Source organism: Engystomops pustulosus, chromosome 4, assembly GCF_040894005.1.
Source record: "Engystomops pustulosus chromosome 4, aEngPut4.maternal, whole genome shotgun sequence".
Lineage (NCBI taxonomy): Eukaryota > Metazoa > Chordata > Amphibia > Anura > Leptodactylidae > Engystomops > Engystomops pustulosus.
This window is the reverse complement of record NC_092414.1, coordinates 97,077,197-97,101,393: the sequence shown is the minus strand read 5'-3', so window position 1 is coordinate 97,101,393 and position 24,197 is coordinate 97,077,197. Positions and strand designations below refer to the sequence as shown.

Sequence of the window (24,197 nt, the reverse complement as noted above, 5' to 3'; positions counted from 1 at the left end):
TTCCTCTGTACATAGTTGTTTGTTTTTTGTTTTTTTAAATACATGCATTGGGTTACTGCACAAGGTTCTTACAATTATTTTCATATGTGCCACAGCCAGATAAGGGAACCTGTTGCCCAAAAATCTTGTCACTTTGTCATTTATTTAGATCTGTTTTTTAATGCCAGGAAACTGTATATAAGTCAGTGGTGTGTTTATATTAGTGCTAAGCCATGTATAACCTCATGTAAGGTGAACTGTCAATCACTGGTGGGGACCCCCAACCCACCTTTTCCATACATAGAATGAGGAAGGAGATTATGTGAATTTTCCTCTTTCTTTTTTTTTTTTTGTGCGACTGTGCTGCCTTTTGCAGTTTGCAACTTTTAGGCACAGAATCGAGCAGCATCCCAAAGTTAGCAGCCTCAAGGATTTAATGCAGTGTGCCGTGTTTTTGTAGCCCAGATGTTTGATCAACTTGTGCAACTTTTGGGCTTGGAATTGTCCCATTCTTGCCCCAAATAAGTTGCAAAACAGAGCATGCTAGACCCAAACTTTCTTTTGGTAAACTACTATTTGGGACTCAAATTGCAAAAAAAAGTTGCAAAAGTGAGACTAAACCGTGACTCATCACATGCATTACAAAGGGAAATAATTTTAAGATACATTGCAATGATTAAGTAGGCCAATTTCAGGAAACTTGAAAAAGTGACAGCCGAAAAACTGATACATATACAGTATGTAAAATTTAAAAAAAGGCCATAGCCTTAGAGCACAAATTTCTTTTTGATCAGAAAAAAGAGATGTTGTCACTTACAGCACACAGTGAAAGCCGTAAAACTCAAAGTCCATAAAAAATGGCTTCCCTTCCCGTTACCCAGAATATTACCTGACTAGGGACCACAAGGAAGAATAATTTGTTTGACAGAGAACCTATCCTTGTATGGCTCTGTAAATGGGGAAATAAGTTATGGGATTTGGAAGTCAGGTATTGAAAAAATGAAAATGTCGCAGAGTTGAATTTAGTGAACAAAATGAAATTTCAGTTTTTTAGAGGGCTTTTTTTTTTTTTTTTTTTAATTCTCCTTTTTACACTGTTGCATTGTCTGAAAGCACCAGTGGCCATGGCTTCTTGTTGGACTTTATTTTAAAGTTCACAAATTTATGTATACCTATCAAACATTTGTATGAGCCCAGATGCATTTTCTGTACTTCTGTATGGAGTTTGTGATAATAAAATCTACAACATACAGAAATTACTGGTATTGTTAACCAGGAAATCAATCACCGCGTTAAATAATTTTGTTTTGCAGAAGGTGCATCTCCAGACTCCTGGGACTCATTATTTCACCCCCCTAGAAAGCTGGGCATTAATGATATTGAAGGACAGCGTGTTCTCCAGATAGCAGTCATTTTGCGCAATCTTTCCTTTGAAGAGAGCAATGTTAAACTTCTGGCAGCTAATCGGACTTGTCTCCGCTTCTTGTTACTGTCTGCTCATAGTCACTTTATTTCTCTACGACAACTGGGACTTGATACCTTGGGGAATATAGCAGCAGAGGTAAGATGTGTTATGTGAAGTATTTGTTTACATGCAATTGCATTTAACCCCTTCGCGTCTATGCCATTTTAGACCTTCTGGACCAGGCCTGATTTTTTAAATTTGCCCTGTGTCATTATAGGTGGTTATAACTTTGTGACGCTTTAACATATCCAGGGGATTTTGAGATTGTTTTACCGTCATACATTGTACTTCAAAGTAATAGAAAAATTTTGATGGTATCTTTTGTGTTTAGTTATGAATAAAATTGAAATTTGGCTAAAATTTCTGAAAATTTTTCATTTTCAAAGTTCAAAATTTTCTGCTTTTCAGGCAGATAGTCATAGCACCCAAGTAACTTTATAACTAACATTTCCCGAATGTCTGCTTTATATCGGCACAGGGTTTTATGCATCTTCTCTCTTTTCTAGGTTGTTAGGAGGTTCAGAATTTTGGGTGCAATTTTTCTCATTTTTATGAAAATCGCCAAAACCCTTATTTAGAGGCACATGCTCAGGTCTAAGTGACTTTGAGAGGCCTAAACAGCAGTAAAACCCCATGTATCACGCCATTTTAGAAACTACACCCCTCAATGTGTAAAAAATCAACTTTAAGAAGTATGTTAACCCTTTAGATGCTTCACAGTGGTTAAAACAAAATGGAGGTCTAATTTACAAGCTGTCATTTTTTTTAGACAATATATTAATTTTGGCCAAAAATTAAACCGTCACAAAGTATTAAATGACAAAAAACTCCACAAAGTTTGATACCCAATTTCTCCCGAGTATAAGGATGCCCCATATGTGGTGGTGACTGCTGTACGGCCGCACGGCCGGGCATAGAAGGGAAGCTGCGCCATTCAGAACAGATCTGCAATGTCACATCTTACAGGCTATAAAATGTTTATTTTTTTGTAATTTGGACATATGGGGGATTATTTTTTTTGTGGATGAAATCCACTTTTCAGGGACATCATTTACGGTGGGGCTCAATAGCCAATAATCAGATTTTATTAACTCTTTCTTGGTGGTGGTTAAAAAAATCAATTCTTGTTTATGGTTTTTAGCATTTTTTTCGCCGGACGTTCACCATACCATAAAAATAATGTGTTATCTTTATTCTATGGGTCATCACGATTACAGCGATACCCCATTTATATGGCTTTTTTATGGTTAACTTGTTTTGCAGAATATAGAACTAATTTTGTGAGAAATGTTCTTGCCGTGTAACAATGGGCAGAACATTTATATTTTTTGGTTTACAGAGTTGGTTTATAGCTTATTTTTTGCGGGACAAGCTGTACTTATTCTTGGTATCATGTCGGGGTAAATTTTACTTTTTGATTACTTTTTATGCGCTTTTTATGAGGTCAGATGTGAAAATTTCATAATTTTTGCAAGTTTTTTTGTGTTTTTTTTTACGCCGTTCACCGTACGGGTTCAGTGACGATTTTATTCTATTGTACGGGTTGTAACGGACGTTGTGATGCCCAATATGTTGTGGTTTTTTTTGTGATTTTCACTTTTTTATGTTTTATTGTATTATTGCATGGGATGGGACTTCAAGGGACTTTTATTCTTTTTTAATAATTTTTTTTAATTGCACTTTTTTTTTTTTAACTTTTTTTTACTGTTTTATTTTGTCCCAGGGTGGGACATGAACAAGTGATCATTTGATCACTTGTTCATTGTAATATACTGCAATACTAATGTATTGCAGCATATTACATAGTCAGCCTATGCATTCTGCATAGGCTGATATCAGCACTGTTAGGATCGTGCTGTAGGCACGATCCTAACAGGCTTCTAGCGAAGGCAACCCTGGGGGCCTTATCGGGCTTCAGGGTTGCCATGGCAACGATCGGCACCTCCGTGCCATGCACGGAGGGTGCCGATCGTCGCGGCGATTCACTATAGACGCTGCGGTCACAATGACCGCGGCGTCTATAGGGTTAAACAGCCGGGATCGCGATAGTCGCGATCCTGGCTGTTACTGCGGGATCCCGGCTACCGCGTACCACCGGGATCCCGCGGCGATCGCCCGGGCTCAGCTTCTGAGCTCGGGTGATCGCCATGACGTGATACTACGTCAAGGTGCGGGAACGACCCGCATCCTATGACGTAGTATCACGTCAGGGTGCGGGAAGGGGTTAATGGTTTGATTATATTCCCATATTTACTCATGATTTATTTATATTTGAGCGACAAACCTTTTATAATGTGTTCATATTTCTACTAACCTTTCCTATCAGCCGGCCCTGTGAGTGTTTTTCTAGAAGTAACTGGGGTTTATTTACGATCATTATTTTACGATATGAGCAACCAATTGAAGAGATGGGTCCATTATATGGGCAAAAATAACGTTTGTGTGTTTGGAGCTGTAGTTATTCCACTGGAATGCTGGGCTGATCTATGAAAGTTTAATTCATAAAGGAAACTTGGTGCTATTTTCCCTGGGACCCCAGCCATTAGTTAGAATTTAGTTATATACTGACCGCAAAAAAGATCAATTACAAAATAGTTGTACTGCTAATTTTTTTTATTATAAAATTGGTGGCATCCAGACAACCTCTGTGCAACACCAAAAGCAAACAGCCAACAGTGCTTTAGATTTCCTTATCTGCACCGTCAGAGTATTACCGTATATACTTGAGTATAAGCCGAGACCCCTAATATTACCATCAAAAACTGGGAAAGCCTATTGACTTGAGTATAAGCCTAGGGTGGGAAATGCATTGCTCACAGACCCCCCCCCCCCCCTCAGTATGTAGCCAGCCTGCCCCCAGTATGTAGCCAGCCTGCCCCCAGTATGTAGCCAGCCTGCCCCCAGTATGTAGCCAGCCTGCCCCCAGTATGTAGCCAGCCTGCCCCCAGTATGTAGCCAGCCTGCCCCCAGTATGTAGCCAGCCTGCCCCCAGTATGTAGCCAGCCTGCCCCCAGTATGTAGCCAGCCTGCCCCCAGTATGTAGCCAGCCTGCCCAGCATTTAAAAAAAAAAAAAAAACTTATACTCGCCCTCCGGTGGCCCCAACGTGCAGCGCTGCTCCCCTGATGTCTGCGCGGGTCCTCTTCTGGCTTCGGCGCCCGTCTTCTTTCTTCACTAACTTCGTGCCGGGTGCCGCCATTGTTCTCCCCTGGACGGCGCCTAGTATGACGCGCCGCTGCTGACGTCATACTAGGCGCCGCCTGGGAGAAAAACATGGCGGCTCCCAGCACGAAGTTAGAGAAGACGGGCGCGGAAGCCAGAAGAGGACCCGCGCGGACATCGGGGGAGCAGAGCACGGCGGGGCCACCGGAGGGGGAGTATATAAGTTTATTATTTTTTAAATATTTTTTGACTATGACTCGTGTATAAGCCGAGGGGACGTTTTTCAGCACATTTTTTGTGCTGAAAAACTCAGCTTATACATGAGTATATACGGTAATACTTTTTTATTGATGCACATTGCAAAAGCTGCTGCAGACATGTAAATTGAAACGTTTGTGCATACATGTAAATATATTTTTCCCTAGTTTTTTTTAAAAGCTATATGTCAACTTTTTCCCTAATCCTGGACAACCACTTTAAAGAATGCTTTCAGAATCACTTGTCTCATGCAAGGTAGTATCCACATGGAAAATTCATATTCTGTTTTGTAACTGTCTATATTTCAGTACAATTTGATATTTGCTGATGTACTTGGTGTTTCTATGAATGAAAAATTTTTATTCAGAGAATGTATTTGTTCATTTTTCCCTACAGCTTCAGTTGGATCCTGTTGATTTCAAAACCACTCACCTAATGTTCCACACAATAACAAAATGTCTAATGTCACGGGATAGATTCTTAAAAATGAGAGGTAAACCTTTTACTTCCTAGTTCTATTTAATTATAGTGTTGTGTTGTTTTTTTATATATATATATATAAGGTGTTTTTAAGACCCTGTTTTGTTAAATTGTCAGGAATGGAAATCTTGGGTAATTTATGTAAGGCTGAGGATAATGGCGTTCTGATTTGTGAGTATGTGGATCAAGACAGCTATAAGGAAATAATATGTCATCTTACTCTACCGGATGTACTTCTTGTAATCTCAACTCTTGAGGTGCTTTATATGCTGACAGAACTGGGGGAAGTATCCTGTGTAAAGATTGCAAATGTGGAGAGAAGCATAGGTAAGCCATATACTTTATTTAAAGCACGCCAGTGAGTTGTCATGTTTTGTATTATGTTCATTTTTAATTTAACCCCTTCCCGACATTTGACGTAATAGTACTGCATCGCGGGAGGTGCGTTCCCGCAAAATGCAGTACTATTACGTCATGCTTCTGGCCCCCGCTCCTGAACGGAGCCGGCGCCAGAAGCTGCAGGTGTCAGCTATATATTATAGCCGACACCTGCCTCTAACACCCGCGATCGGAGATTTCTCCGATCGCGGGTGTTAACCCCTGACACGCCGCTGTCTCGCAGACTGCGGCGCGCAAGGGGCGCAGCATGCTCAGTGTGTTACATTACACAGTGTAATACATCTGTATTACACTGTGTAATGTGAAGAAGAGCTTGAACAAGTGATCAGTGGATCACTTGTTCAAGCTAACCTGTAAAAGTTAATAAAAAATGTTAAAAACATTACATAAATTTTTTTATAAAAATAATTAATTAAATAACGTTAAAGTTCCCTAAACACAAATATTCCCTATACACATGCAATAAAGTAAAAAAAAACACAATCTCCAAAAAACCACCACATATTTGGTATCGCCGCGTCCGTAACAATCCGTACAATAACTCAGAAACATTATTGGACCCGCTTGGTGAACGCCGTAAAAACAAAACCCGAAAAACATGCCAAAAATGTACATTTTTCATAAAATCTCTACACAAAAATGTTCTAAAAAGTGATCAAAAAAAGTTATGTGCGCAAAAATGGTACCACTGAAAAGAACAACTCAACACGTAAAAAATAAGTCCTAAACTAGCTCTGTAAACCAAAAAATATTTAAGTTACGTCTCCGAAAAGCTGGCAATGCAAAAACAAATGAGATTTCCTGTATATTAGTTTTTATCCAGTAAAATTGTAAAAATAAATGAAAAACTATATAAATGAGGTATCGCCGTAATCGTAGTGACCTATAGAATGAAGATAATATAATATTTTTAGTGTACGGTGTACGACCCCCAAAAAATACAAAAAGAAAGTAAACCAAAATTGACAATTTTCTTTTCACCCATACATACAAGAGTTAATAAAATCTCATCAATAAGCTAATGACCCACTAAAATGAAGTCAATGAACTAAAGTGCATCTTATGTCGCAAAAAATAAGCCCTTATATGTCCAAATTGCCCAAAAAATAAAGATTGTATAGCCAATAAAAAGTGACAATGCATAATCTGCTCTGAATGGCGCCGCTTCCCTTCGATGCCCTGGCGTGTGCCCATACGGCGGGTTACCACCACATATGGGGGATTATTATACACGGAAGAGATTGGGTATCAAATTTTGTGGAGTGTTTTGGTATTTTATCCACTGAGAATTTGTAAATTTTTTGAAAAACACATTAATTTAGCCAAAAAAATTTTACTTTCAAAATTGCATCCGATTTTGTTTTAACCCCTGTAAAACAATTGAAGGGTTAACAAACTTCATAAAAGTTGTTTTACGTACGTTGAGGGGTGTAGTTTCTATAATGGGGTAATTTATGGGGTTTTCTTTTATTTAGGCCTCTCAAAGTGATTTGAAACCTGAGCAGGTCCCTCAATAGCAGGATTTTGCTCATAACATCTTACAAAAATAACAGTATGCATAAAAAACCATGTCCACATAAATTAGACATTTACTGAATGTTAGTTATTACGTTTTTTGCGGTTATGACCATGTATGGAAAAAGTAGAACATTTTAAAGTTCGAAAATCAAGAATTTTTCAAAATTTTCACCAAATATCTGATTTTCTCATAAATAAATGCAAAACATACCACCAAAATTTTTCAACTAACCTGAAGTACAATGTGTCACGAGAAAACAATTTTAAAATCACTTGGATATGTTAAAGCGTTTCGAAGTTATAACCATTTATAGTGACACAGGGCAGATTTGAAAAAATGGGCCGTGTCAGGAAGGTGAAAAGTGGCTTCAGCGTTAAGGTTTTTGGCCAGTTGGTACAGTAGTCAGTAGTTTTTGTGTAAATAAGGTTTTGCAAGCTATTGAGTAGAAATCAGCTTATATGCAAGTGTTGTGATGTTTTTTTCCCCCGTAGATACATTGGTGTGTCTTATTTCGATGGACATTCAAATGTTTGGACCTGATGCGCTGACAGCAGTAAAACTTATTGAACATCAAAGCTCCAGTAATCAGGTGGTTTCTGAAATTCGACCTCAAACAGTGGAGCATGTTAATCCTTCTGTTAATGCAAGTCCTGCTCCAGGTCAGAATATTTACTATATACTGTAAATAATGTGTTTTATTTTCTTAAGTAACTCTAGGAACTGATTCAGTTAGAGAAGCAATTTTGACTATACAAAGCTGCAAACAGCATTGACTATCAGCTCTGGAGTTCTTTGTGTGCAGACCCATTCAGACAAGCGTGTCTGTCACATGTCTGCAAAAAGTGGAAGTGTGATGTTCATGCGCAGTCAATATTGTATCCACATCCATTTTTTTTTCACATCTGCAAAAAAAGGGTTTCTAACCTACCTACTGCCCACCCAGTTTGTTGCTTAGCAACATCTGAGAAAAAACAAACCACATATGTCCGTCTGCTGTTGTGGGTTTTTTCTCCCTCTGCTGATCCATTGACTTCTATGGAGGTATGTGGTCTGCAAGTAGTACATGCTACTATTTTTTTACTCGGTCTGCACATCCATGAAAAAAAGGACATGTGAACCAGACCCATAAAAGTCAGTGATCCTTATTCTATCTGCAACAAATCAAGATTTAATGAGCCCTTAGTAGAAGCAGGAGTGTGAAAAGTAATATTCTTGGATTGTAGCTGTAATAAGTTCTGGTGTGTGAGATCTCTTCACTGCTGCCTCTCTGGTAATAGGCCTCTGTATGCTACAAAACCGGGGGGAGTAACTGAAGCACCACATGCCTTGGAGTACAAGGCCTGCTTTGCTATTTTCGAGGTACTGCCTATGACATATGTTGGCTAATGTTGTTGTTGTGTGTTTTTTTTGTTTTTTTTTAATATAGCCTCTAGACCAGTGAATGCACATGCTGTTCCTCCTCCTGGAATTGTAGAAATAGACAGTGAAAAATTTGGATGTCAGTGGTGAGTGAAAACAACTAAATGAATGAAAACTTTAAATAAGGCAACTTCTTAAAATTTTCTTTGTGTGGTTTAACATTTGTGGTGTATAGTTTTATACTGTACCTGAAGAAATAGCTACCTTCTTACCCTATCGGCAGTTCTTTGAGTCTGGAATCCTCACTCAGTATATGTCTTATCAAGAAGTTGCAATATACTTGGTTTTTAAGCCTTTTGTGACCGAGGGGCATTGGTACCTGAATGTTTAGGTCAATTTTTTCATTTCTGTTCTGCACATCCTTAAATCATCTCTTTGGAAGAGCTTTACATATCATAACAATTTTTACTTTTGATTTTTTTGTTTTTTTTCATGACATGTGAAACTTTATTACTAACTATTTTTTTTTAAATAAAATTTATTAGACAAATAACTAAAAAATGCCTTTTTTGTAATGTTCCTTTAAATATTTTTAATAAGCAGTAAAATTGTATAAACCTCTAACAAAATATGTCATAAATATGTACTGTACTGTGTCAATCCATTGCCATTTTTCTGGGTCAGAGACTTGTCAGCTTTGTCTGCATTCTGCCTTCAGCTGACAAGCTGGAGAGTGACTAGTTTCAAATGATCATATTGCCTCAACTGTGGCACATAGACACATTTCTGCAGTCCTCTTAAAGAGGAGAATCTCCCCTTTAAAATGATAGTTTCTAGATGAAACAGCACTGGTGATGTCCACTTTTAAGTTTACAGTCTGGAATGAGATCTGAATTAAAAAATATTATTTACTGAAGATATCTCTGGTTCTTTTTCAGCTAGAAACACAATCCTATATATGATATTAAATAAGGGATTTAATAGGACACCAGAAAAGAGTTTTTAGGTGCCACAGTTCTGGAGATATGACTGCTTAAAGATTGATGCTATTACAGTGTGCGTATATATATGTGATATTTGCATGGGGCATGTGCAAATGGTATGCAAATAGCCGTATGGCAGTCGTGAAGGAGTGAAATTATATTTTGGAACAGATGTCTGTTACCGTATGTACTCGTGTATAAGCTGATTTTTTAATTTTTTTATTTTTTTTGTTACCTCGGCTTATACACGAGTCAAAAAAAATTACATACTCGCCCTCCGGCGATGCTCGGCGCGACTCCGTTTCTGTATTCTCTATGCTGTATTAGCCGTCAGAGACGCGTCCATTAGGGCTGTTACAGAAAAGAGATGAAAGAAAAGGAGCCGCGGAGACTGGAGCATCTGGACCGCCCGAAGGTGAGCATGTAAGCTTTTGGGGTGTTTTTGTTTTTTAATGTGCTTGACAAACTGCAGGCTGGCTGGCATGCTGTATACTGGGAGGCTGTGACCAATTAATTTCCCACCCTCTGCTTATACTAGAGTCAATAGGTTTTCCCAGTTTTTGGTGGTAAAATTGGGGGTATCTGCTTATACTCGAGTACAGGCTGCCCCCGGGTTACATACAAGATAGGTTCTGTAGGTTTGTTATTACAGGCGGTCCCCTACTTAAGAACACTCAACTTACATACGATCCCTAGTTACAAACAGACCTCTGGATACAGTATTGGTAATTTATTGTGCTTTAGTCCTAGGCTTCAATAATCAGCTGTAACAGTTATCACAGGTGTCTGTAATGAAGCTTTAGTGTTGATCCTGATTCTTATGACAATCCAACATTTTTAAAATCCAATTGTCACAGAGACCAAAAAAGTTCTGGCTGGGATTCCAATGATAAAATATACAGTTTCGACTTACATACAAATTCAACTTAAGAACAAACCTACAGACCCTATCTTGTATGTAACCCGGGGACTGCCTGTAAGTTGAATTTGTATGTAAGTCGGAACTGTATATTTTATCATTGTAACCCCAGTCAAATTTTTTTGGTCTTTATGACAATTGGCTTTTAAAAAATGTAGGGTTGTCATAAGAATCAGTATTAATAATAAAGCTTAATTACAGACTTCTCTGATAACTATTACAGCCGATCATTGTAGCCTAGGGCTTAAGTACAATAAATTACCAACATCCAGGGGTCCGTTTGTAACTAGGGGTCGTCTGTAAGTTGGGTGTTCTTAAGTAGGGGACCGTCTGTATATTCTGTAAGTCTTACAGCTCTACTAATTTAGATTCCTAGGAGCATGCAGGATCCCTAATCAGTCCTGAAGTCTGGCAATAAACAGACTATTCAAGACAAATTTTGAGAGGAAAGGGAGAAACCTATAGAGAATTTAGCGAATTGTGTTTTTTATCACAGGATTGCTAAAAATGGAAATCCATCATGTTGAACACTTTCATGATCAAAGGTCATTGTACCTACCAGTTCTGTTTTGCTCTTTATATGATTATATATTTGGAACAAATTTACATGTCATAAATTTTTTTACTTTTCATTACATGTGAGCCTTTTAACTTGATAGGATAGTTTTATTAAAGACTATTTTTTTGTTTATAGAATTGGCAGCCAAATAACTACAAAAAAGTGTAAAATATTGCAATTGTCATTTAAGAAATTAAATTAATATTTAATGTTTAAGGGTAGATTCTAAACACCAGAATTGTGAGTCTTGATGCTGGTGTATGTTCAGTTAAATGAAATGTACCAACTGGGAATCCACTTGCCCCAGGTATCCCCAGTGGCAGAATCTCCAGGGCACCATGATTCTTTCTGTGTTCTTGTTTCTTTTATGGCCTCCTTGGTCCTAATAAAAGATTTTAAAATTATGAATATGCAAGTGCTACGGGGATGTCACACTCCCCCTTCCACATTTGCAGTGAAGCCAATGTCACAGGCCCACACATGTGCAGTGGTTCTTGTTGTGCTGCCGGCTTCGGGGATGCTCTGTGCATGGCATGGGCCTGTGACATCAGCTTCAGGGGAAATTGTAAATGTGGAAGGTGGCTTGTAAGTAGTTTGCTCATATAACTATTTGAGTGAAGAGTTTTGACATTAGATTTGTATCTCCTATGCAGGTTGAATGCACATTATGAAGTGAGCCCCGATGGCTCCGTTTCGCGGTCAGACATGTATTCTGAGTACCTCTCAACTTGCAGTAAACTGGCTAGAGGTGGGATTCTAACGTCGTCTGGATTCTACAAATGTCTGCGGTATGACACATTGCTTTTGATTTCTTAAGGGAAAATTTGTATGATTGTAATGTAATAGACATGGCTGGGAATATTTAATAAAGTGTCTGTATATTTGCTCAGCAATGTACCCCCTCTCCAACATTGCATATAATTTGCTTGCCATTGTGTGAGCAGAATTTTATGGGGCAAAAAAAGCCTGTAAACTTTTTTTATTTTTACTATCCAACTATGCTGATGGTGAAAAGAGAGAATACATGTTCCATATGTGCAGGTTTCTGAAAATTTGCATACTAATACCATGTTTTTTCATTTAATTTTTAGGTCTGTATTCCCAAACCACAACATCAAGAGAGTAGAAGATCCAAACAATAATGGGCAAGCGCATATTCATGTGTCTGGTGTTAAAAGAAGGGCCTTACCACTTCCTATCCAGATGTACTATCAGCAGCAGCAACCAACTTCTAGCATGGCTTTGGACACAAGTCCAGCAGGTGACATGGCATACTGCATAACTCTTGTTCTATTTGTACAACTTTCATTGATGCCTTAAGCGGTATACTTATAAGGCAAATATCGGTGACTGAAAATCCCTCCCATACATCTAAATGAATAGATGCAGTTATTGGTTCATATTGTCTGTTTATAAGAGAACAAATGTTTTTCTTTGTCCGTTTTTTTTTTTTTTTTTTTAAAGTTTCCTTTAATCGTGAAACTTGTTGGGAAAAAAAACTGGACCAGACATACCCCCCCCCAAGCCCACAAACGGTACCCTTTTTTGCAGTCAGTTTGCTCTGCCCACTCCATGCATCTGATGTTCCATCACTGCCTCCTAATTACTACATTATTCTCCAGCTATTGGGAGATCTCGTGCAGTGCACCTGTGTTCTCAGAACCAGCACTGGCATACTGTGCTGGCTTTCCAGGCTCTCCGTGCATTCGCTGCATTGCATTAAATGCTAGGAGTTGCTCCAGATTTTCAGATGGCCAGAGAATGATTTACTGGGACGCCAGATGCATGGAGTGAGCAGAGCAAAAAGACTGCAGGAGCCGGGGTTTCCTGACTGCATCAGAATAAGATGATTTTTCATTCATGCCGCAACCTAGAAATATGCTAAATTTAAAAGAAAGTTTAACCCCTTACCAACGTGTGATGTAATAGTATGTCACAAGCGGAGTGCGGTTGCATGGAGAGGGCTCACGGGCTGAGCCCTCTCCACAGCCGGTGAGTCTTTGCTGCATATTTCAGCAAAGGCTTACCGGTAACTGCTATTGGTGCTAGCACCGAATGCAGGTGTCAACCTGCTGATTTGCTGGCGGCTTTTGTACCGTAGGTAAAGGGTACCCTAGGCAGTCTGAAAAATAGTAAAAAAAAAAAAAATAATCAAATCACCCCCCCTTTCCCTAGAACTGATATACTCAGTAAACAGTAAAAAATCATAAACACATTTGGTATCGGCGTGTCTGAAAATGGCGATCTATCAAAATAAAAAAGCAAACTTATTTGCCATTTTTAAAAAATATTTAAAATTCAATTAAAAGTGATCAAAAGGACGTACAGTCCTAAAAATGGTAGCATTAAAAAGTCATCAAAAGTCGTAAAAAATGATACCACCCACCGCTCCAAAGTATAAAAAAGTTGTTATTAGCGCCACAAGATGGCAAAATTAAAAAAAAACTATTATCAGGAGGGTTTGTGTTTTTCACCAATTTCACTGCATTTGGAATTTTTTTTCCTGCTTCCCAGTACACGGTATGGAATATTAAGTACAATTTAAAACAAGCCCTGAGACAGCTCTGTACATGGAAAAATAAAACAGATTTTTGAAGGTGGGAAGTGAAAAATGAAACGGCAAAAACCCAAAAGGGCTGTGGTGGGAAGGGGTTAAGCGAAGTTCACACCTGCATTCTGCATCTTTTTTTCCCACTGTTAATAACATAAGCATTACGGCATCCCCCCACCCCCACCCTCACCCCATTCCCAATACAGGTGTCAACTGAGCCTGAGCTTTCCAATGTAAAACTTCATATTTAGAAGAGTGCTAAAGGCAAATTTGCCAAATTGTCTAACGAGACTACATGGTTTAAATGGTGTTGACCTTGAATGAGAAATAGATTAATTTGTAGTATGTCCCTGTTTGTTCATAATTTAATAACCAGATATTTTGTTGCTTTTGTTTTCAGGAGGAAATCCTTTCCAGAGGACTAACCAAACTACTAATCTTACTGCAACTCAAATGTCTTTTCCTATTCAAGGCATCCACAGTGTGGCTCAGACAGTTTGTCGTATGCCACAGAATCCTCATGGCCAGGCCCAGCAACAGAATACCACAGTGACTGTCATACAGAATAAAACTCCAATTTCATGTGAAGTGGTTAAAGCTGCAGTAATACAAGGTTCTGTTCAACATTCAGCTGTTCCTGTCAGTATTGCTTTGGGAGGATCAACACAAGCTTCTTTAATCCAGAATCCCAGCAATCCAGGACAACAGACTTCTGTTACAGTTGTGGGCTCTCAGGCCTTGTTTCACCACCCTTCTGTCATTCAGCAGCAGTCCCCTCTGCACACTGTGGTACCTGGCCAGTTAGCATCAGGCACTCCAGTAGCAGTTATACAGCAAACTGTTCCTCAAGGTCATATATTTGGCAGGGTGCAAAATATGCCTGCGGGGACACCTGGACTTCCACAAGGTCAACAATTAATCACCACATCATCACAAACTGTTCATGTCCCATCCCAACAATCTCCAGCTTCCAACCAGCCGAAAGACACAGTTATCATAACTCCGCAACAATATGTAACAACATCCTCATCGAACATTGTGTCAGCTACAACTGTACAAAGTTTCCAAGTAGCAACCGGGCAAGTGGTTACAATAGCTGGGGTCCAAAATCCACAGGCCTCTCGAATTGGTTTTCAAAACATTGCTCCAAAACCTCTCTCTTCTCAGCAAAGCTCCACAGGAACAGTTGTTCAGCAACCACCACAGCAGCAACCCCAGCAAAGTGTAGTAATTGTCAGCCAACCAGCTCAGCCTGGTCAAGCGTACGCACCAGCCATCCACCAAATAGTTCTCACTAATCCAGCTGCAATTCAGGCTGGGCAGACTGTTCAGCTAACTGGACAGACCAGTATAACTCCTCCTTCTTCTTCTCCAATCCCAACTCCAAATAACCAGCTCCCACCAGTAATGACTTCTCCAACTACCAGTTCAGTTTCGCAAGGACCCCCTCCTACTGTTAGCCAAATGCTTTCTGTAAAAAGGCAACAGTTGTCACCAGCACCTCACCAACAGCAGCAGCAGGCACAAGCTGTGCAACAACCACAGACACAAGTGCAAGCTCAGCAGTCACAGCCACCCCAACAAGTACAGGTTCAGCAACAGCAGACCCAAAGTGGAGGTGTTGGACTCTCTAGTCCTGCTGAGTCAAGCCTCATTAAACAGCTGTTGCTTCCCAAGCGAGGACCTTCAACACCTGGAGGAAAACTCATCTTGCCAGCTCCGCAGATACCACCTCCCAACAATGCAAGAGCACCAAGCCCTCAGGTTGTATACCAAGTAGCCAATAACCAAGCTCCTTCATTTGGTGTGCAAGGGCAGACTGCAACTCCACAAATACTTGTCGGGCAACAAAATGTGCAGTTAGTTCAGAGTACAATGCAGAACCAGACTGGGGTACAGACTGTTCCCATATCAAATTTACAGATTTTGCCAGGCCAGCTGATATCAAACTCTCCAGCAACAATATTTCAAGGAACTTCTGGCAACCAAGTCACAATTACAGTTGTGCCAAACACAAGTTTTGCTACTGCAACTGTAAGCCAGGGAAATACACCTCAAATTATTGCACCAATGGGTGGGACACAACCTGGTGTTGGATTACAGGTACAAACACTTCCAGCTGCTCTTACACAATCCGGCGGGCAATTGACAGGACCTGCGGCTTCTCCACCTTTTAAGGGTGATAAAATAATTTGCCAAAAGGAGGAAGAGGCAAAAGAAGCTACAGGCTTGCACGTGCACGAACGTAAAATAGAAGTTATGGAGAATCCATCTTGTCCGAAAGGTTCTGTTAACACCAGCAATGGGGAAACAAATGACAATGAAGTGCAAATGGGAAACCTTTTAAACGGTAAAAAGTGCGACTCCAGTCTACCTCCTTCAAACTCAGGGAAAACTCCGAACGAGGCCAGTCAAGTGGTAACTAATGGCTCATCTGTGGAACTGGGGGAAAATGGAGCTCCTTTAAAACAAAACTCTGACCAGAGTGAACTACAGGATGCTAAAACAGACTTGAAAAAACCACAGGTTAATGGGGTTTGTGATTTTGAAAAGGGAGGCTGTTCTCATTTGAGCAAAAACATTCCTAATCACAAAGCTTCCAATCACTTAGGAAATGGTGAAATCTCTCCAGTGGAGCCACAGGATCTTCTGGAATCTGCGCAACAAATTACTGCCAAAGGTGATCAAGTGGAGAAAATTTCCAATGGACCTATATTGGCTAACAGCTTGTCACATTTTGCGACTAGTACGAATGACGTTTCGAGCCTTGCAATCCAGATACAGTGTGGTAATGCAACAGACATGCCCAATGGACCTGTAGTTTCCAGTTTGAATTCAGATGTGCCTCAGCAACGTCCGACTGTTGTCGTCTCAACACAGTCTCCGGCTTCTGTTTTACCGGGTCATCAAGTTATTACGGTGCCCCATATAGGAACTAGAATCCCTCAACCTGCACTGCCTGCAGATGCACGCTCTACTAATGGCACAGCCGAAAGCAAAGCTGTCAAACGGCCAGTAGAGGACAATGACCGGGAAGCTGTCCCAGTTATTCCCAATAAAGTGGGAGTAAGGATTGTTACAATCAGTGACCCTAATAATGCTGGCTGTAGTGCAACCATGGTGGCTGTGCCTGCAGGTGTTGATCCAAGCACTGTAGCTAAAGTAGCAATAGAAAGTGCTGTTCAGCAAAAACAGCAGCATCCACATACTTTTGTACAGACAGTTGTTGCGCAGGTAAGTCATATCCAAATGATGTCATTGGGCAAATACTTTTTCTGTATGTAAAGTGTATTTTCCACATTTACTTGATCTTCAGTTACACGGTCATACTTGTCGCTATGTTTACTGTAAATACTCATCATTGTATGATGAAATGGGTGTGTGGATGTACAAAGCATTTGGAAAGCCTTTTTCGATCTTTATGCTATTTTCATGTTGCAGCCTTGTGCTGTGTTTTCCCCATCATTCTGCACTCAATATTTCATAATGAGAATGTAAAATCAGAATGTTTATATATGTTGAAAAGGAAAAGCTGTGTGTGGACGCAATACTCAGCCAGAGTACCCATTGCATATTTGATTGCCTCTTACCAAAGCCCTTTACCTCAAAATACTTAGATTGACGGGATGGACAGCTGTAGGTTTGTGTCCGGCCGGTTGGGGGCGCCGATCGGTTGCCATGACAGCCTCGGGTCTTCATCATACACGAGGCTGCATGGTTTCTGTTTTGTTTAAATGAGCCAGTGGCTCATTGTAATGTATACTGTGCAGATATGACATATACTGCCAAACAGTAGTATTGTAGCATATGGTAGGAACGATCAGACCATCTAGGGTTAATGTAACCTGGAGGGTCTAAAAAACAGTAAGAAAAAAAAAGTTAAAAACCTAAAAGTTCAAATCACCCCCTTTCCCTAGAAATTATATAAAATGTAATAAACATTAAAAACCAGACACAATAGGTATTGCCGCATCCCAAAATGCCCAATCAAAATCTAAAACCGGTTATTGCAGGCGGTGAACCTCCTAACGGAAAATAGCGCCCAATTTACATAATTTTAAATCACATAAAAAAATGGAATGAAAAGTGGCAAAAAATGACACCCAGCATGGCTCCGTACACCAAAGTATGAAAAAGTTATTAGCGTCAGAAGATGGCAATAATTTTTTTCGTACACTTTCTTTTAATTTTTGAATGTGTTAGACGCAATAAAACCTGTATAAATTTGGTATCACCGTGCCGAATGTTGATCGTACCGAACCAAAGAATAAAGTAGGTTTTATTTTGAGCGTACGGTGAAAGTCCAAAAGAATGTACCACGAACGTGATTTTTTTTTTTCCCCCAATTTTTCCATATTTTGGAATTTGTTTCCAGCTTCCCAGTACATGGCATGGAATAGTAAATAATGCGACGGAGAAGTAAAATTTGTTACGCACAAAATAAGCCCTCACACAGCTGTACACGGAAAACTGAAAAAGTTATGGATTTTTGAAGTTGGAGAGCCAGAAATGAGCGCAAAAACCCTGCTTCCTTAAGGGGTTAAAAATGTTGAATTGTCATAAGCTTTGTTAATCCTGGTTCTTAATTGCAGACACCTTTTTGATAATTGATACAGCTCATCATTGTAACCTCCTGGGACTAAAGTACAATAAATTACCAATATCCAGAGGTTTGTTTGTAACTAGGGGTCACCTGTAAGTCGGGTGTCCTTAAGTAGGGGAAGGCCTGTTCCCTTAGTTTAATCCATATATAGTACTAATAACGCAGTTAGTGCACACTTCCTCTTTTGCACGAACCTCACAAGACGAATTCGCTCATCTGACAGGGTATAACCCAATCAGGAATACAGACACAACCAGGTGCACACCCTGCCTAATTAGCATACTGATTAAAATGAATAGAGGGTGCGTTCACATGTTGCAGTTTAAACTGCATCGCAATCAGCTTTGAGGTGGTTTTAGGTGCAGTTTTGTCAGTTGAACAGGTGAAAGACATGAACTGAACGGGTAAATGACATTTGTGGAGTAGGTTTCCCCATCAAAATCAAATTCACTCGTTCAGTTCATGTTTTTCACCTGTTCAATTGACAAAACTGCACCTAAAACCCCCTCAAAGCTGATTGCGATGCAGTTATAACTGCAATGTGTGAACGCACCCTTATAGTTATAGTGCTGTGTCATTTATCTCTCTCTCCCTGCCTTTCCTTGTGCTTTAAACAGTTTGTTAAAAGCCTGGTTGCCCAAATGCGATTTTGGTGCAAGAAAAATTCTCCGGATTTCCTGGACTGAAATCCATTTCCAGTGATGCAAGGTTCTGTCCAGGAAATTCCTGCAGTGCACAAAATGTTTTTTCTTAGACAAAAATCACAACTGATTTCCACTCCCATTCACTGACTGCTCACGGATGATGAGCGTTGGTTTCTAAGGATAACAATATAACACATTTCGCAAGCAGTGTGCAGAGGCTGTCTACATGCTACAGAGAGATAAGGTCTTTATAGCAGAGCTGACTGTGTGTTTTATTGATTAGGTGAGGGAGCAGAGTGTTATTGTGTTTATATCCATCTCATGGATCTCATCTCTGATCTGTTTCATCTCTTTTTCTGTGTGTCAGATACTAGTAGAATGTTAGATCCTCAGGATACATGTTTATCTACACTTTTATTTAAGCACATTGTCAGCACACAGCATCTCATGGCAAAAGAGGGGTCATAATGTGTCTGCTTAGTCAGTGTGGGCAAGGACTTATGATAGGAGGGATAAAATGGCAATAAAACTGAGTACAGAGTTAAAGAATACTTATCTTGATCATTTTAAGTATGTAAAGTTAATCATTAGCCGCCACCTCTTCATCTGCAATAAGAGGGTTTGCAGATGGTTTCAGATCATTGCATGGGAAGAAAGGTGCAAATAAATTAAAGGATATCTACCACCCAGATGTACTTGTGGCAGACTATCACCAATGTAATGCTTGTTACCTTTGTTCTCTGCAAATCCCGTGCATACATTGCGCAGCTGGCCGGAGACCGCAGTATTTGCAGATGGCCGGGTGACGTCACCGATTGTCTGCAACTCCTAGTCGTATATAGTGTTAATAGACGTCTATTTTATACCAAAAATGATTATAGCCACCGTTTTTTGTGCTTAAGTAGCCACTTGAGAGAATTATGGTATTATTACATCATGTATTTAACAAGTGGCGCACAAGCTTTTCATTGTCTCCTTAGAAATTTCAACTTGCTGAGCGGGCCGTCGCCAGTTCAGACACCCCACACAGCAGGCTGGACCTGATAACTACATATATTTCATTTATTTTTGGGAGGTTGAGGGCATAATGGTTTTTTGCACAGCAAAAAACATCAGGGTGCATGCGAATGGAACCTGACAAAATTACACATGCATATACAAAAGAAGGAACTGGCAGCACTCCAAATAGTGAAAAAATATATATCTAGAACTATGGAATAAAGTCCGTTGTATCTCTATATATTTATATATAATCACAGATAACAGTGATCTAATGGTAACAGCCCATTGGATCACTTTTATCAGTGATCTGTATACAGAGACATCTAGACAGGAAGCGTATAGCACCTTCCCAGCATGCCTCTCACTGTATACAGGTTGTACTATAGGTGTGACTACAGGGGGCTGATGACATCAGCCAGTACGTCTGCTCAATCCTGTGGACGGCACTGTGCACACAATCTTTCACTGCCATTGGGAAGGGCAAAGCTACTCACTGCTCCAGCCCGCGCCTGCTGTAGAACGTCATGTGACCTTGGCTCCGGAGCCGCAAGCTGGCCCGGCAGGGGAGGAGGGGGATCGCTGCTGAGGGGTTCGGGCGCTCAAACAAGAAAATCACCAAGCGTATTTACATGCTTAGTAGATTTTTGGGGCGTAAATCAGCCTCTACAAGTGTCATAGACACTTGTAGAGGCATTATCACGATCTCTGTTTGCCGTGAAACAGAATTTCCAGAATATGAGAAACTGTTTCGGTTAACCCCTAAGGTAACAAGAGTTAAATTGGTGACAGTATGGTGGTAGATGTCCTTTAAGTGACTTTTCTTTACTGAAGTGTATTGTAAAGTTACTATTATCACCTTCTTTATTATTCTATGAAATAAAAAGGTTTGAGTTGCTCCTGAAATTGATAGATCATCATCATATTGTTATGGTTGAATTCAGTTTTATTGCAGTGGATTTATAGCCACCGTGAAAGATATCGGCTAGATCTGCTCCATTTTCTATCTGACAAGCAAAATACATGCTTGTACAGTGACTGAGCTTGCCAGATGCATGTGAACTGTGTTTTCCTGATAATACAAACATCCAAAATCTTCTAGAATACACAAAGTATTAAGGAAAAATTTTAATAAATACAGTAAGTTGTGCAGGTTTTTACGCTTGTGTTGCCAACACACAATACAGCAGTTGTAATTGTAGCTTTTTATGTTAATTTAGCTGTTTGCCTTGAAGATATGTTTTTACTTTATATGCAGTTTATACAATTTTTTCCTTTATTTTGGAAAGAATCTATTTCTGTACAGCAATTAGTATTTCAGAAATAATTGTGGTGTATGTTTAGCTCACAGAATGCATTGCATATGCTTCACATCATGTACACATGCTATAGATGTAGAACAGGCTGCATAGATAATAAAAGTGTAAATATTTTGTTAATGTATATATTTTACAGACTACACCAGTAACTGCTCTATCAGCATTACAAGTTCAAGGCCACCTAGTTGCTTCTCAACCCTTAACTACAACAGGTGGTCCTCCTGTAGAACAAGTGAAGAAACCTGGACAAAACTTCATGTGCCTGTGGCAGTCCTGCAAAAGGTAAGTGGTTTCTTAGAGACTAGCTTTCACTGCCATCCTGTGGTCAACCTGATGATATGAGAGACATCCAAAAGTGGTACATTGGAGGAAAGATTGATGTGCTCTTCTCCCTCTCTCATGAACTAATAGTTTATGACTTTATTTATGAAAATAATCCTTTTTTTTTTCCTCTTGCTTTTTCAGGTGGTTTGAAACTCCGTCCCAAGTTTTCTACCATGCTGCAACAGAGCATGGTGGTAAAGATGTGTATCCTGGACAGTGCCTGTGGGAGGGCTGTGAACCCTTTCAGCGACAGAGGTTTTCTTTTATTACTCACTTACAGGTAGGTTACTGCTTAAATTGTGGTACTTATCCAGTGGACCATCTTTAAAAGTCTTGCCAATGCCCATGTATTGGTAGATCATATAACTTCTCAATATACTTAAGGTGGTCTTTCAACATGCGTTGTTGTCAATCAGAAATGTGCGCCCCAAAAAAATTGATTACATACCGGTATTTTTATTTTGAGTGTTCCTCCTTCTTTTCCATAAGGGCTTAAAAGGTGGGTGGGTAATTAGTTCCATTAAGTTTACACATGTTTAGGGTGGTTTCACACTGGCATCTTTTTTTCACATGAGTGATATTTCACTGCACCCATTTTGGCTTCTGGACACATACAAATTAGTTTTCTCTTCCTAGATTCAGTGATTTTTTTTCATGGTTAACCTTACTGAACTATTTTTTTTCATGAGCTTTTTCACACTTTTTTTTTCCCCACTGATCCAATGTTGCCAATGAACACAAAGAGCAGGTTCTAAACTGATCACTGATATGAAAAGTGTGAAAAAGTTTGAGTGATTCCTTACTGAGTGGTTCAGCAAGGCATCCGGTAAAAATCACTGAAGCCAGTCAGAGAAAACCAATCTGTATGTGTCTATAATACAAAATGTGTTCTGTGGAGAAAAATAAAAGCCAAAGTGAGTCTACCGTTATAAATGGAGATAAATGGGCATTTAACCCCTTGCTAAACGCCCTGTTTAGCAAGAAAAACCTGCCTGTTTTTGACCTTTAGGACCATAAAGCATCCTAAACTCATAACATTTTTTTTCCGGTTTTCTGTTGCCATTATTGTATGGGATTGATTTAATAACTTTTATAAAGACCTTTTTATGTGTAAGTGGGAATTAAACTGCAATTCTGGCCTATAAATGTTGTGTTTTAAATGTTGTTTGTTGTTAAACTTCAAGACTGTGAAATTATAATATTTATGCTTCCTTACTTTTTTGGAACCATAATTTTTTGTATTGTATGGTCAGTGTACCCATAGAACGGCTCGCTTTTTTCAGGGCATAACGGGGTTAATCTGTTCTATGTTTGGGTGCAGTGAACCAATTGATTTCATGAGGATCAGTAGAATTTGCCTTGCTGGCTATGATAAGCTAAACAGTGTGTGTGTGTGTGTGTGTGTATATAACAATCAAGCTGTTAATTACATTTAACTATTAAAATGTTTGTGAAACACCTGCTTCGTTAAGCTCATGTACATTCACATGGCAGAATTTGATGGAGATTTTCTAAATGAAAATCTATTTAAATAAATCCCCATTTTGGTGTCCCAATGTATATAAATATTTATGCATTGGTATGTAAATAAAACACAGCTTGTAGATAATTTTAAGTTTTAGTCAATACATAATTATATATTTCTATGCATTTACAGGACAAACATTGCTCAAGAGAGGCTCTCCTTGCAGGACTGAAACAAGAAGAGCAGAGCCAAGCTGGAAATCAGAAATCTTCCAATAAGTAAGATTCTTAAATGCCTAATAATTCAAGTAAGATGGGCATACATAGGAAGCTGGGTCACTGAATAAAAAGGCCCATATAGTCAACCAACAAATAGACAACTATTGAAGTTTAAGGCACCAGCTGATCCACCTTGGGAATATGTTAAAGCATTGATCCTTGCTAGCTCTATCTTTGGTCATGGTTTTACCACCAATTCTAAATTTATATTATTGGCATAATAACTGAACATAAATAAATAGTATACAGTAAACTATGTTGTAAATCCCAAGGCGACTGCCTTTATAAGAATTAGGGCTTTTTCAGCGCAAAGTGATTTTTCTCTACTTGCTTCAGCTCTTTGCATCCTCTATCCTTCTGTCCTTCTCCGATTTTTCACTCCATGTTCAATTTGGGGTGACATTGAGTCACAGGAGTACATCTCCTTCCATAAGTCCTTTGCAAATTAGACATGTAACATGAAAAGACTGTTATATTTTGATGGATTTTAATATGCCTTTTATAGACAACCCTCTTCAGGGACACCCAACCCTCGAGCTCAAAAAGCGATTGTGAACCATCCAAGTGCTGCCCTGATGGCACTGAGGCGGGGATCAAGGAACCTTGTCTTTAGAGACTTTACAGTGAGTTGTTGTTGTTGTTGTTTTTTTGTTATCTTAAGATGTTTTTTAGGATAATAAAATAAAACCTTTAAAATTCAATGTTTATTAGCAAAAATACAGCATTTCACAGATATAATTACAACCATCAGTCCTGATGTTTAGAACTTGGTTGTCCCTAGATCCGACCGTAAACCCCTGACTCTGATTGGCAGATTCCTGTAGCTTCTCTTGCAATGGAGGGGCAGAAGGCAGAGAGCACTACAGACACGGAGGCACTCCCTGGTTCAGCTATTCTATATTATAGATATTAGACTGTTCAGAAGATAAATGA

At 39.4% G+C, this 24,197-nt stretch overlaps 1 protein-coding gene across 1 annotated transcript in view; it reads left to right on the top strand.

Annotated features, from left to right (window-relative positions):
- ARID2 (AT-rich interaction domain 2) overlaps positions 1 to 24,197 on the top strand; it is a 56,099-nt gene that overhangs the window by 28,984 nt on the left and 2,918 nt on the right. Inside the window, exons 8-19 of the mRNA XM_072146840.1 lie at positions 1,293 to 1,540; positions 5,260 to 5,356; positions 5,461 to 5,670; positions 7,753 to 7,920; positions 8,688 to 8,766; positions 11,735 to 11,869; positions 12,173 to 12,342; positions 14,033 to 16,866; positions 21,334 to 21,479; positions 21,663 to 21,801; positions 23,179 to 23,264; positions 23,770 to 23,887. Coding sequence (XP_072002941.1) covers positions 1,293 to 1,540; positions 5,260 to 5,356; positions 5,461 to 5,670; positions 7,753 to 7,920; positions 8,688 to 8,766; positions 11,735 to 11,869; positions 12,173 to 12,342; positions 14,033 to 16,866; positions 21,334 to 21,479; positions 21,663 to 21,801; positions 23,179 to 23,264; positions 23,770 to 23,887 — 4,430 coding nt within the window. The remainder of the gene's footprint in view (positions 1 to 1,292; positions 1,541 to 5,259; positions 5,357 to 5,460; positions 5,671 to 7,752; positions 7,921 to 8,687; positions 8,767 to 11,734; positions 11,870 to 12,172; positions 12,343 to 14,032; positions 16,867 to 21,333; positions 21,480 to 21,662; positions 21,802 to 23,178; positions 23,265 to 23,769; positions 23,888 to 24,197) is intronic.